The 15,264-nt window shown below is 39.1% G+C and overlaps 2 protein-coding genes across 5 annotated transcripts in view; one reads left to right on the forward strand and one right to left on the reverse strand.

The window, feature by feature from the left end:
* RIF1 (replication timing regulatory factor 1) overlaps positions 1-15,264 on the forward strand; it is a 335,763-nt gene that overhangs the window by 280,730 nt on the left and 39,769 nt on the right. The gene's annotated exons all lie outside the window — the stretch shown is intronic.
* CACNB4 (calcium voltage-gated channel auxiliary subunit beta 4) overlaps positions 1-15,264 on the reverse strand; it is a 137,501-nt gene that overhangs the window by 38,456 nt on the left and 83,781 nt on the right. For 3 of the 4 annotated variants that reach the window (XM_063429529.1, XM_063429526.1, XM_063429527.1), the window contains one exon: positions 3,795-3,914. In XM_063429529.1, the coding sequence (XP_063285599.1) occupies positions 3,795-3,914 (120 nt within the window). Of the gene's footprint in view, positions 1-3,794; positions 3,915-4,968; positions 5,052-15,264 lie in introns of those variants that run through there. The other variant, XM_063429528.1, reaches the window with a different exon arrangement.

Raw genomic sequence — 15,264 nt, forward strand, 5'->3', positions numbered from 1 at the left:
GAGCCAACTAGAGGCAGTGGTGTATCCTGGTTTTGTGCCTTGCGGCTAACAAGACATTTGCCTTGGGCATTTTGGGGCGGCTTTTTTTGCCGCCCCCTGGAAAATGCCGCCCAAGGCAAATGCCTGGTTTGCCTCACGGCTAATACGCCCCTGACTAGAGGGCTAATTAATAACATCTACCCCCTGATTTGGTTCCCTTGTTTATTCACTGCCAATCGCAACAGGCGACAATGTATACTACTTTATGTGAGAACCGGAAACATTGTAGCAACTGTGGAGAGAAATACTTGTAAACAGACATGTAATATTGTTTGACGAACCTGAAGCACTGTAGCATTTAAAGTGAGAGCAACTATTAAATTGACATGCGATAGTCTCTACCTAAACCATTGAAGGCAGCCGTACCTTTACTACACAGATTGTATCTAGATAGTGCTCAAAAATAGACACTTCAGAAATTAATATTTGTAGGCTCAGATACACCCCATGGTCAGGTCTACACTACATAAAATAAATTGGATGTTATATAATTGTTAGAAAGCCCTTCCTGATCCTCTACACTATTGTAATGGGTGATTTATGTGTTTTACTTTTTTTACTGATTTAAAGGGACACTATAGTCACCAGAACAACTACAGCTTATTGAATTTGTTCTGGTGAGTAGAATCATTACCTTCAGGCTTTTTTTTTTTTTTTTTTTTTTTATTCTTTATTTTGTTGTGCTGAGGATAACAAACAGGTTTACTTCGCCACGACAGCTGAAGCAAGCAATGCAGTAACAATCATTTACATGGCATATCAAAAACAGCACGTTTTTTTATTATAGGGAAAACACGTTAAGAACAACAGTTTATATCTTAAGACCTGCTTTCAACAGTAAGTTAAGTCAAATATAGGTATGTCTAAGAAGGTCAAAGGCAATTTAATAGGAACGGTAAGTATCGATTGTATACAAGAGTAGGCCCCCAGTGAGTTCCCAGGCTGGCGACATTTAGAACGCGGGGCAGGAATATAATTATATGTAGGATCTAGCAGACCTGTGCATTATATAGTATATGAGTCGGAGAACAGGCTAGGTGTAAAGCTTCGAATTCATCTCGTCACTGGTCCCTGCACAATGATAGCTGAAAAGATTTACTAAACGTAAATGAATGATAACATAAACACTAGAGCATGGCATATAAGAGAGGAGTAATATTAATCAGAGCTAATGGTGACTATCTAAACACTTTTGAGGCTTAAATAGTAGACAGCAGGCCTATGCCCATCAGAAAGTCACTGGTCAGCCGATTCCTAGGCTCGGGAAAAGCCAGGGGTGTGTTGGTGGGAAGTAAAATGTCCCTGACAGAGTTGGTTGCTCCGGCTGGTGTTGCATGCCTCTGATGCCCTCCGTGGTTATCCTGTGCCTCTGTATCCCAGCAAAGCTTTTCGGGTCTCTGCGCCAGATTGACAGTGTAAGAGACCGGTCTGATCGTCGGGTCCAGAGCTGTTGAGGAGCAGAGTTTCGCTGCACTGCAGACCCAGGCGCCTGCAAGTGAGGTGGATGAGGCGTTGTTTTTATGTTTCTCCGGCGTATCTTGCACCTTTGTCTCCTATAGGGTTTCACCCTTCCGTGTTGGGGTCGAGTGAGCAGCGTGTTCCGCCGCCATGATGAGGCTTGTACCGCGTGCTGGATCTGTGGAGCGTGCTGCCGGGTTACAGGCTGCCTCTCAGGTGGATGGCTGCTTGGTCGCAGTGAGGTAAGTGGCTGTGTCCTGCTCTCCAGCTCAAGCCAGAAGTTGGCGAATAGTGTGTCTAGCTGTTGTAAGATTCCCTGCGTTGAGTCAACAGGGTCGGGGAGGCACATGGCGTCCGCCATGATGGGTGCCACACTGGGTCGGAAGCTTTGTGGTGGTGTATCACCATGGACCCCCTCTGTTCCAGGCCTGCCTCCCTGGGGTGGACCGCGATCACCCCCGTCGGTCCAGGGGGGGGAGTAACGGGGCTCTTGCTTGTCGTGGGTCGGCATCGCACAGCGCCGGACCGGGAGATCGGCCGCCTCTCCCGCCCGACACGCGCTAGGCCTCATGCTTCGAGGACTGCGGCCAGCAGGCTTCAGGAGGGACACAATCCGCTGAACTGGATCCCTGCCCTGTTGTGGGTCAGGAAGATCGACTGGTGCCTCCAGGTAAAGGTTTGGTTGGGCTAAAAGTGGCATCAGTCTCCCTGTTTTCAGAGGAGCTCTTCCAGAACACGTCTGTCCTCCATGGTAGTCAGGCCCCGCCCCCTACCTTCAGGCTTTTTGCTGTAAAACGCTGTCTTTTCAGAGAAAATGCAGTGTTTACATTACAGCCTAGTGATCCTGATGCTGATTGGCCAGGGCTGCATTTGAATCATGCTGGCTCTGCCCCTGATCTGCCTCTTTGTCAGTCTCAACCAATCCTATGGGGAAGCAATGTGATTGGATCATGCAACTACTTCTGATGATGTCAGCAGACTGCTTTGTTTTTCTGAGTCTAACAGCAAGCAGAGTTACAGCTTCTTGCTTGAATACAGTAAGATTTTACTATATTCATGAAGGCATGAGGGGCCCGGGGCGGCTACATGGTGGTGTTAACACTATAGGGTCAGGAATACATGTTTGTGTTCTGGCCCTTTAGTGATCATTTAAGTCTCAGCTTATTATAATTATCAATAAAGTTATTTGCTTCCTTTTTTTTTATCTTTTATTTTCCTTTTTTCCCTCATTTATTTTTCCAAGTACTCAATACCTTGGAGTTTTTGGACTTAGTAATTGCCTATATTTTGCAATTTGGGTTATTTCATATGTGCAAGTCCCGTTAACACTACCCATGGCCCTGTAGGCTGGGGGACCTATTTTACATAGGGCAATGGCAAACAGCAACAGAGTGGCGCTTTGTTAAATAGGAGCCTGCACAACCCCTTTGCAGGTGGCAGAGCTGGAGGGAGGGATATCATAGATATGACTACCTCCCAGTATTTCCATAGAACTGGCAGCTAAGGATCAGACAAAGTGTTCATGAGTTTCTGGGTATGTGTGTGTGACTGACAGTGTATGAGAGTGTGTTTGTGTCCAACTGTGTGTCTGTTTGACTCCATGTGTGTGTGCCACTGTGTGTCTGACAGTTGGAAACTGTTTCTGTGTTTTTAACACTGTGTATGTGACTGTCTGTGTGTGTATGTGACTGTCTGTGTGTGTGCCTGATATTGTATATTTGTGTTTGGCAATGTGTATATGTATATATTCTGAAAGAGTGTGTGTATGACCGTTTCTACGTATATATGTATGTGTGTGTGTCATGGGGTATGTATCTAGGTGCGGGAGACCAGCCAATATTTTTTAAGGGGACCTGAGATTTCTTATGGCAACTCTGCCCAGGAGACAACAGTAAACGTTTGTGGTTATGTTGATTAGAATAAAACTTTAAGGATTGTTTTCACTAAACTGGGGATTGCTGCTAAATGAAGTGAAAACTGAAAACTGTGGGCTAAATAGCCAATCATAAGTCCAAATGCCATGAATTTTCTAGCTTAACACAACGTGAGACTTACCATTCCCTTGCCAATTCTCATCAATGCCTCAGTGAATAAACTCTATAGTGTACAAAGCTGCAGATGTATATTGTTACTAATCTAAACCAAATCAATTAGTTTCTAAATCAAAAAACAAAATTTGCTTAATGCATTTTACAAACAGAAATCGTATGATTCTATAATGATTGTTGCTTGTCGCACACCCCATGACTGGCCCTGATCCCATGCCCGTATGGTTCCAGTAAAGGTATACGCATTACTTTGGCTCTCTCAAGTTGGACTGCGGCTTGCTGTTCCTTCTCTTGCCGAATTGCTTCTCTGTCCTCTTCCAGAGATACATCAGAGTCTGATGGTCTGCTTGTGTAAGAATCTGCTGAACCCTACAGAAACAAAGAATTTGAAATAGGTCAGTTTAGACTTTAGAGCTACATACAATATGCATGTACCAAGTGTGTGAATGCATGCCTAAAGAAAATAAAACCACAGCTCTGGTCTGTGCATGTTGCCACCAGTTAGAGCTTGTCTATGATTTTGTTACCAAATCCTCAGACCTGTCAATTGACACCTCAATGGATTCAGACTTATAACCCTATTCGTATATCACATTTACAGAAAGTAATACACAGATTAATTACTTCAATAGAGAGTATATAATATTTACATCCCTCCCAATATTTGACATGGACAAAAAGGGACACTTTAATTTTAGGGGTGTGACTCGAGTGTGGCCAGGGGAGGGGCAGTTTTTAGGAGATTTACTAATAACAATTCATGCATCTAAAATGTAATTTAGAACAAGAACGATGTATCTTATTTACACAGACTGATTTCTAAACACATTTATTTTAGTTTAAAAACACCTTAATGGGAGCATTATTGCTGTGGAGCTCTGTTATACACCAACAATGCAGAGCTCCTAGAAAAGATGGGTATTAGGGTAGAAAAGAGGGACAGAGGGAATTATGACTAAAAGAGGGTCTGTCCCTGCTAAAAAGGCACACTTCGGAGGGATGCATTCATTTAGTTACATTAATGAAGAAATATAACTGCATAAGGCAGCTCACTTATCGGCTATTAATTTTATTTAGAAAAAAGAGAAATGATAAATAGTAATATATTCTATTAAAGGTCATGTTTTTGTCGAATGCACAGGCCCAGTGCAAAGTGAATTACAACGTTAGGGCAAGAGTTGGAAACATAGATGACCAGGAGAACGTTTCCAGTTCAACTACTTAAATTTAGAATTCCCTTTGAATTCCAATACTTTTCACTTTAATAAATAATTTTATACATGATGCACTGCCGTGCAAGTGACTTGTAAAACTTAAGGTGAAATGTCCATAATTAGCAAAATAAAGGTTGGCAATGGGTTGTGGTATTTTTTTTATTTTTTTTATTTACTTAATACAGATTTTTTTAATTTTGTTTACTCACACTGTGTGCCATAGCTCTGGCATTTTGCTACCGGACTACTCTTGAGGGTGGGATCAGTTGGATGTGTTTATGGTATAAGTTCTCTGTGTAATGGCACAAATACGCTAAAACCGGTTTCAGACCTAAGCAGGGGACAAGACAAGACAAGGGACAGGCTATTGATTTTTGTCTGCTGCCAGTGTTCTCGTGAATTCCGTTTTTGTAATGGCATCACCAGAGTATAAAACGTAGACAAATGTAATCACCATGGTTCTACAGACGTTGGCGTGTGAGGGTAAATGCTGCATAGGAGATGCTGGAAGTATTCCCCCTGCACTCATGCATTTGTACAGCATTTTATTATTAGATGCCTGAACACAAATAAAAAATATGGCGATAAGCCCATTCACAAACATACTCATTATAATGTCATAGAAATTAGACTGCCAGGGTTATTTACTAGAGTGAGAATTTAAAGGGAATTTAAAGTGATATTCAAATTTAAGGTCAAAATAGCTACTGGAAACATTCGAGAAAAAAAAGAGTTACCTGTACACTAGCCCAAATCCCTACACATATTTAAATACATTGAGGTTATTTAGCTACTCCAATGGCCATTAGATGCATTCCCACCTGCCACATCAAGGCAAACCTAGGTGGGTCCTACACTGACTATTCCCCTTGCTTCCTTGAGCTTCAGGCAAAGAAATCTCTAATGAGACAGAGAGGGGTATTTTTTTTTATAAACACCTACATACTTATTAAACCTTAATAGGGAACACATGGGATGGGTGGCAGCATTGTAACATGACTGTGTCGATTCAAAGTGAATACAGTTACACAAAAAAAGGTCCTGCACTTAAACTCCCACTACTCCTACTTTCCTCTCGTGCGCTCTCATGCTGTCGTGTCTAAAGATAGTTATTTAGTGTCATGGAATGTGGGACGCCAGGGAACAATTTAGGGACAGCAGGACAGGACCATAAAATTGGGACTCCCTCCCACCGCCTGAAACCGGGACATTTGGGATTCCTGCTTGGTGACAATGTTCATCGAACAGTGTTTGAGTAGATGTGAGGGTAGATCAGCAAAGACTGGTTCTGATAGGGGACATACTTGGCTGGGCTGATGGTAGTAAAAAGGCTATAGGCATCAATGACAAAGGACAGAATAAATGACACAACATTAAAACCACCTGCCTAAAATCGTGTAGGTCCCCCATGTGCTGCCAAAATAGCTCTGACACGTCGAGGCATGGACTCCACAAGACCTCTGAACGTGTCCTGTGGTATCTGGAACCAAGCAGATCCTTTAATTCCTGCTCTGACCCAGTTATCTAGCACTTGGCCCTTGTCAAAGTCACTCAGGTCATTTCGCTTGGCCATTTTTCCTGCTTTCAAAACATGAAATTCAAGAACTGACTGTTCACTTACTGCCTATTATATCCCACACCTTGACAGATGCCATTGTAATGATATATTCCATGTGAATCACTTCACCTGTCAGTGGTTTTAATTTTGAGGCTGATCAGTGTATACATGTTTTTCAGATCCTCAAAGGATCATTGTTTATCATTTGGGATCACACTGTCTGAAAAAGAATGTTTTCCAATGTAAGATGGCAAAAGTGTCTTATTCCGCTGTGTGGAGCACATGTTGGAATTGCCAAATGGAATTTTAGACGTTATCAGTGATCTCTGGCAGGAACTGAAGCCAATAACTGTCGCGTGTCCACCTGTCCTCATATTATGTGTGCACCTCAACTGTTCAGCCAAATGCCACATGTAGGAGTTTACACACATGCTGGATTTTGTCACTTGATTCACTAAGGAAAAAAGTATTTAAGCAGCTGCCATTTAGGGGCTAAGTAACAGAATATAAATATGTATTCATGGCTGTACTATTCCAGATAGGATTCTTTTTTAATTTACTATATTAATTGTAAATCACTTTAAGACAAATCAGATCCAAATTTGCAAACTGCAACACGTTTGAATTTTGGCTAATCAGCATGTCGCCCAAGTTCTATACCTTAAAACTGCCATATGCATGTATTACTGGAGGGGGGGGGGGGGGGGACAAACAACATGGACAATGGCCTAATAGGTTTCTTTGTGGAGGAAGGGAAGGACATCAATCAATCAAACCTTAAAATAAGCACCCAAATGCTCAAAAGTAACTGTACACACAAAATAGAGATTAATAGACTAAATTTGAATGGTAAAATACCATTCAGTTTGGTAGACTGAATTCTGACTGATTAGCTTCATTCATGAGCCTATCACTGTACTGCAAACTTCTATACATATAAATATTATGTACATGTTTTGCAGTACAGTGATATGCACATTTCTCATGCTTTTTTGGTTTGTCCAAATACACTTTCCAGAATCGTCTGCATGGACGATATTTAGAAGAGCTGGACTGCGACATAGTCAAAATTTGGTCGTCTGAATTAGGATTTTTTTCGTTGGATGAATTGATACATCTGAACCAAAGTTTCGACCAATTTTAGTTGTACATAGCCAGCTGGGCCATTCTTGGATAAAATATCATTTAATAAGAAACATTTAAGCTTAGATTTCAGGCCATTGTCAATTACATTAGAGCTGTTTGCAGGTCCCACAACGTACAGCAGCATACAGAGCATTCTGGGATGGAACCTTGAGCATTATGGCGCTCCACATCTCCAGTTCCTGTGCGTCCAGCTCGTCTTGTTGCAAATACATGTCTGTATTTATGGGAAGCATACAGGTGCTTATGCATCTCCCTGAATACACCCAGAAAAGTTATATATATATACTTTACTTTATTCATTCCCAGCTCAACTTTAATCTATTCAAATTGGAAACAAATTAAAATTAGAAAAAACACAATTTCTTTGAGTACTGTTTTAAGACCTGTGTAATCACAATACACATCATGTTAAGTTGTAATAATAATAAGTATTCATACAAATTAAAGATAATGTCACAGTAAAATAATTATATGTATCCAGCCATTAAAATATTCTTAGGAAAATTACAGTCCACATTTTGCCTAATCACAACCTTATGTTCACTAGGCAGCTTCGAGAGTGACAGGAGTGGTAGTACAAGACATCCAGTGGACAGTCAGCTGACCGAGATTGATATGAGTTATAGGTTTATAACACTTACAGGGTTAATCACTATACTGGGAATTAGTGGGAACTTACCAGGGGATTTAAAATTGTAAACTAAAATAGCCAAATTTGAAAAAAATTGCAGATTTAGCTATTTTTCATTTTGACTGTTTTGGAATAACATTTTTTATTAAAATGTAAAAAAACTTCTGAGCAATTTCTGGTTTAGTGAATAACCCTGTAACCCTGTAAATCTTTATTAGCTGTCCCTATGAGTTTTACTTGGCATCACATTGTATAATATGTACTATTCCGAACGCTATTGCATTGTGGCTCTTAAGCAAAGTGCACTTTTATCACCATTATCACCATTTAACGCAAATACTTATCAGAAAGACACAGCATGTTTTATTGACGTTTTACAACACCACATCCTCCAATTTCCTTCAGTGATCGGATACCACTATAAGACACCAAACTGTCACTTTGACTTTTTAATGAGATGCTATTATCACTCAATAACATGAGTTAACGATCAAAAGGATTACACTGATAATATTACACTGAACAAAATTATAAACACAACACTTTTGTTTTTGCCCCCATTTTTCATGAGCGGAACTCAAAGATCTAAGATCTGGATTATCTCGGCAAAGGAGACGTGCTCACTAACACAGATTTAGACAGATTTGTGAACAATATTTGAGAGAAATAGGCCTGTTGTGTACATAGAAAAAGTCTTTGAGTTCAGCTCATGAAAAATGGGGGCAAAAACAAAAGTGTTGCGATTATAATTTTGTTCAGTGTAAAAAGGAAACCCTTCGTGGAGATTTTCCATGCTGGAAATTGTAAATTGGCATATATATATATATATATATATATATATATATATATGAGGATACAATGTTGTCCAGTGTATTGACATTTTTCATGCATTTATTTGACTGTAATTTGCTAAATAACAATTCAGTAAATTAATAAAATAGTGTAAAATGTTAAAATGTATAACAATCACCACATTCCTCAGTTTATATATGTATAATAAAAGCCATAGAAAAATCAGCAAAGCTCTTCCGTTTCTCTACTTGTCCCCCACTTATGTCTTCTGTCCCTTAAATCTATTTTTTTAATCACACATAAAATCAACAGGCCATAGGCCAACCTCTTTTTCAATTCCTCCAATACATCCCATTCTCCATTATGATTTATAGACTATTATTCTCAATCTTGTTGAAATCACAAAATACCGGTTATTCCACAATCTTCTCAAATGCTCGTATCTGAAACAGTTTTTTTCTTTGATGTGCAAATAAATTAAATGAGATCTCAGATAGCCCACTTTATTCCATAACGCACAGAGGAGGAGCCAGATAACAATTTAGAAAACAGACTGGTTTTGTACCCGAATTCCTTACTCATAGAGTCTATCTGTACGTGCTTTGGGGCACAAAATGTCATTCTGGTCTATGGCTTCCCTGGTATGTCTCTATCATTGTTATGGATGACAGATTTTGTGAGACAAATATCATGCTTGAGATCCCATTTCAGCATTCCATGCCAGAGATCCCATGTTTGTTTTCTTATTATGTCCTACAGAAAAGGACCATATGTTGACTGGCTAATGGCTACTTGGAGACCTGGAAGATTAGCGCTGTATTTCACAGCCTACTGATACATTCTGGCATGACCTGACATTTATCTAGATTATTCTACAATGTCCCCCACATTCTGAGTTGCCAACTGTATTTTCTCCTCTGCTAACTTTTCAATTCAGATTATCCCTTTAGATTGTACAGCACTTTGTATAAAATTACTACAGGTGATAGAGTAACAGCCACAGGCATGGTTCGCCTTGCTAATGTTATCTATCATCTATCTGAAGCATAACGTGATTAAAGGATACATTTGGTAAAGAGCTCTCGATCCAAGAACTATATAAGAAATGTTAAAAAATAAATGTAAAAGTAATAGATAAACTGTGATGATGTTTAAATCACCAAATGGTAAACATACCATGATGGCCTTTTCTACATTTTACATGTTGCTTAGATGTACACAAACATCTGTAGAGTAAACACTTGGCAATACAGGTGTACACCAGGCCTCCCAACTGTTCCAATGTCAGCAGGATAGTCACGTCTGTCCACCATCATAACTTTTTTCACTGGCGCCCTTCTTTCAAGGGTAACAGTGATCATCCCCCCAAAAAGTGTAGAATGAGCACATCATTAGATGTGTTTGCAGAACACTCAAGGTAGTTATTGTCCACCCTCAGTACACCACCTCCTTTTAACCCGCCCACTGACGTCCCAAGTTGTTGGGAGGAATGGCACGCAATGCATAAAGGAATCAGAAAATGGACATGTATTCATGTTTTTTTTTGACCATATCGCACATTTATGCAATAATGAAAAAAATGCTATTTTGATGAGTGATCTTTTCAGTGGATTGTTTAACTCACTAAATCTCACTAAAAATGCTACACCTTTTTGCGAAATCCAAAATAACTGTGTGTGTGTATTTATATATATCCATTGTACAGTTTGCTTACCGACCTACAGCATTCGTCGGTTTCGGCACACCTCAGCTGACTTTTTCCTATCTCAGGTTTGCTAACTACAATCTTATTTAATATCATATTCCATGTAGCCCCAAACACAAATATATTTATATATATATATATATATATAAATCTCCACGAAGAAAGGCACACGCTGGGCTTTTCGAAGAAAATGATTTGTCTTTATTCATAACTCACGGGTTACAGCAAATCGACGTTTCAGTCCTTCATAGGACTTTTATCATACATATTTACTCACTATTACTCACTATTATCACTGGCATATGGAAAGCGACAACATATTCTGCAGCACTGTACAATCGAGAAAACAGACAGTACAATACACACAAACAAACAAATATATATATATATAACTGCCTTGAGACAAGTGTATGTTTCTTCTAGCTCTACCAGCAATGAAAGAGTTAAAACCTATATATCTGGATTTCTATTGCATTTTTGTCTTCTGATGCCTGGGGAGAAAGGGAAGGGTTGCTATGAATGACTGCAGATCTGCCGTGAAGCCAAAGAAACCTTTTTTTCCCCCAGAAATGGTATGGTTCCACGTGACACCTCCAGTGTATATTCCAGGCTCTTATTCCTGTGCGTGCAGGACTGCCTGATAAGCACAATTTTCTCAGTGGGGGGATGGGGCAATCTCATTTATTAGAGTGCGTAGTTTTGGAACACATTTGGGAATATGTTTTGCAAACACGGCATACTGTGCGTTTGGCCCTGTTCTGAAGATGATTTAGTGATACAATCCCTCTTGTCTAACTAAGTAAGAAGCAATTTCAGTAAAAGTGCTGGCGTACAATAACAGGAGTTACAATCCACAGCCGAAGAACAGGATCCGGCAATGTTAGGATAACTTCAGCAGGACATGTAACTGTGGACTACCGTCTCATGATGGTCAGACAGATAGTAAAGACGGGCACTCATTGTTACTTCCATTGCTATATACTCAGATTTCCATTATGCAAAGCCAGCTTCTCATCTATCTATCTTATTTACCAATAATCCCCTGATACAATGAGATCTTCTCAGATTTCTCGCTTTTTCACTTGAGCCCAACTTAGTAAGCATTTGGCAAATTTTGGGATCTCACAGGACTTTTTACCAAGGTAGGAATTCAAAGTGAATTTCGAATTCAATGTAAAAATATCAGAACTGTAAACATTCTCTAAGCCAGATATACTTCCAGCCTGGCTACTTTGACCTTAAAGGGACACTATAAATATAGGGAAGCCCAAATACTTGTGCATTACATCTTTGTATCCTAACACTATAGTGTTCCCTTAAATATGAAATATAAAATTCACTTTGAATTCTTACCTTAGTAAATAACCCATTAGTGATGACAAACCTCTGAAGTCTGCACAATTTAATGACACCAAATCATTTAACCAGGAAGGACACATGTAATCTTCGAGTATGCCATGGGAGATAGAAGTTTTTATTTCCCAGTTCAATGATTCATATTGTATGGACAGTGGAAGTTCTGCCAGGAAGAAATCGTATGACCCTGAAGTTTGAATAGCAAATAGAGACACTACAGGACTAATCACGGAGCTACTCCCTCACCCTAATTTAGTTGAATGATATGATTAAGAGCTACTTTTACACTGCAGAGAAATGCTCTAATCTATGGCGGGTTCGGGGTGACCAAACCTGCTACAATACTTCCCTGCCTTAGTTATTATTATTATCATTTATATCTCACCAACATATTCCGCAGTGCTTTACATTAAATTAATACATTTTGGATTTAAAACAAGCATTGAGGAAGTAGTGAGAACAGATATAAGAGGTGAAGAGGTGAAGAGGACCGCGCTCAAACGAGCACAACATTTAATAATTAGAATTCTTTAAATTGGATGAATCCTGGGAAATGTAGCCTGAGCATATCTGGATGAGCGTAGAAATACAAATTAACAAATGTTGTTGTTTTTTTAAAATCAGTGAGCGGAATACACAAGTGCAGATTATCAAGATTTAATTACATTATCTGTTATTTTGAGAGAATTCCAATTTTTCCATCTATTTTTACAAGCCATCTTCTCCTAAGATAGACAGACAGACAGACAGATTGTATTGCCTTAAATTATTATACTTTTATTCATTTGTAGTAAATAAATGTATCAAAGTTCATCGATTCTTCTTCCATTCACTAATTTGCTGGGTTGTCCTTTGCTATTGCTGGTTAAATCGTATCTATTACCCTGCACTAAATAAATCATGTCATTTGACAAATACAAAACCACAACGTATCTTAACCTCTTAAGGACCAAACTTCTGGAATAAAAGGGAATCATGACATGTCACACATGTCATGTGTCCTTAAGGGGTTAACTGAAATGATGTAAACTTAACAAACACCTCGGCAATTTGACAGCACCCTTCCTTACGGAACAAAATATATTTCACTGCATTGACTCTCCAAAATATGTGAGTGAGGAGATCTGGTGAGCAGCCAAGATCAGTTTATTAAACAGATTGTTCTAACGTTCTCCGCTGACAGGCTATATTAAGGTGATTACAAGCTCAAAGAGATAGGTTGGACATTGTCCATCACTAATAAAATACCAGCACCAGAAAAATGCTAACCAAAAGTCAAAGCAGACCTTAAGGAACATTTAAAGTGTACATTAGCGAATAAACTTCTTCTCAATAAGCTAATACTGGCTTGATGAAGACCCTAACTGTGGGTCAAACAGTTGCCTATTTATGGGACCACAAGAAAGGGATCACAAGACATTAAGAAGAGGTGTGCTAATAATTTTATTTTACCCTTTGTAATATTGGTTATCAGAGATGGGACTAGAAGTCTTTGCACCCTTTTGGAAATTACCTCAAGGTGCTGGCTACATTTTAAGCATTTGAATGTTAGAATTATAGCCAAAGGCATTTTTTTTTGTCCTTAAAGGGATACTGTAGGCAACAAAACAACTTTAGACGATGGCCTGTATGTGGCTTAAGACCGGGGACAGTCTGTGATGCCAGGAGAGCCAATGCCTGCAAACAGACCTCGAGGCCAGTTGTCATCCTCTCTGATGACTTAGAAGTCTTGGGTTGGTTGGCAGGGAGACAGGAGGTCCTTGCCATCTCTCCCCTGCTCTGGCATAAAATTATTCTGGCAAGGAGTCAGATAGCATCTCAAGACACCTCCTAACAGTACAGCCTAGCATGGTGTTGATGTCCTTCTTTCTTTCTTTCTTTCTTTTAGATGTTTTGTTTTTATCATCTTCCTCGTTTAAGAGTTTTATGTTACACCCATGAGAATACTGGCTTATGTGATAGACGGTCAGTGTTATTTTTGCGCAGATAACATGTCAAGGCTTAGCCTAGTTCTACTATAATGAACCTGCTTAAAGGCGCCTTAGGATGTTCACTATCTGCCTAGTGAATGTTATTACTGTTTACTCTTATTTATGCATAACATTTTCATTTGTGTCGAAACATTAGTGATTAATTTATTTGGATGACTTATTTGCCTTGTAATGACATACTTGCAGCCATGACATATGGCTTATGTTTCATTATATCCACTCAATAAAAAAAATGGATTGACAAAATTAAATAAAATTACACATATATATATATATATTTTTTTTTTTTTCAAACAATGCCAATCAAAGTTATTCACTAAAACTCAAAGTTATTTTCAATATATATATATATATATTATAGTAAAAGTTCATTGTTACAAAAATGTTGAGGTTGCTGAATTTGCTAGGTTTTCAATTGTCGTGTTTAAGTAACCTCTTCCTCAGGACTGTGATCGCCTAAACCTCAGTGTTTCACGTAAGGTTTAGCGCCCCTTTTCAATGAACCGATAATGGTAAAAAAAAAAGTATCAGAACGGTGGGATTGTGATCACTAGGGTTAAAACAACAGTTAAATAATTATTGCTATGTTTTTGCTGCCATTGAGTCCTAGATCGCTACCGGGGGAAATCCAGTGTTTAACTATTATTGTTCAGTGACTGTGGTGGTTAGACATGGCACACCAGTTGTTTGTGAACCACATATCATGCTATACTAGTCTCTAGGCTGGCAGGACATCATGTTTATGAAACATGGTTTAGAAACATCTCAGAGGAATTTGGGGTTCTGTCCTTTTATCCCAAGTATGTTCCTGTATGTTCTGCAACTTGCAGTTCCACACTTGTCATGAAGAGACTTCATAGTCCATGACCCCTCCTGGACTCTTTCTGGGGTATCATTATATATTGCATTATGCAAGTGGGTATCATTTTACCCCTTATATAGTGCACATGGAAGAGATACTACTAGAAAAAGGAGGGTGGGAAGTAGCCGGCATAATAATTCTACTCTAAACATGCTGCCACAATTGGCACAACAATTCCTTATAGCCTCTACAATATATTCCAAAACAGTCACAACCCAGAGAATCACCAGAGAGAATTAATAAAGTTGTCAAACAATGCCAATCAACGTTATTCACTAAAACTCAAAGTTATTTTCAATTTATAGGCCATAACAGCCGAAAAGGAAACATAGCTGACGTGAAAAATGATTTCTGATAATTCACACTTTACTGAATAATCTTGTAAGAGGTTACTTTGGTGATCTGTAGGGCTAGCATTCCAGCAAAAGACATTTTGAGATGATATATAAGATTCCATCAGCTCC

Source organism: Pelobates fuscus, chromosome 8 (genome assembly GCF_036172605.1).
Source record: "Pelobates fuscus isolate aPelFus1 chromosome 8, aPelFus1.pri, whole genome shotgun sequence".
Taxonomy (NCBI): domain Eukaryota; kingdom Metazoa; phylum Chordata; class Amphibia; order Anura; family Pelobatidae; genus Pelobates; species Pelobates fuscus.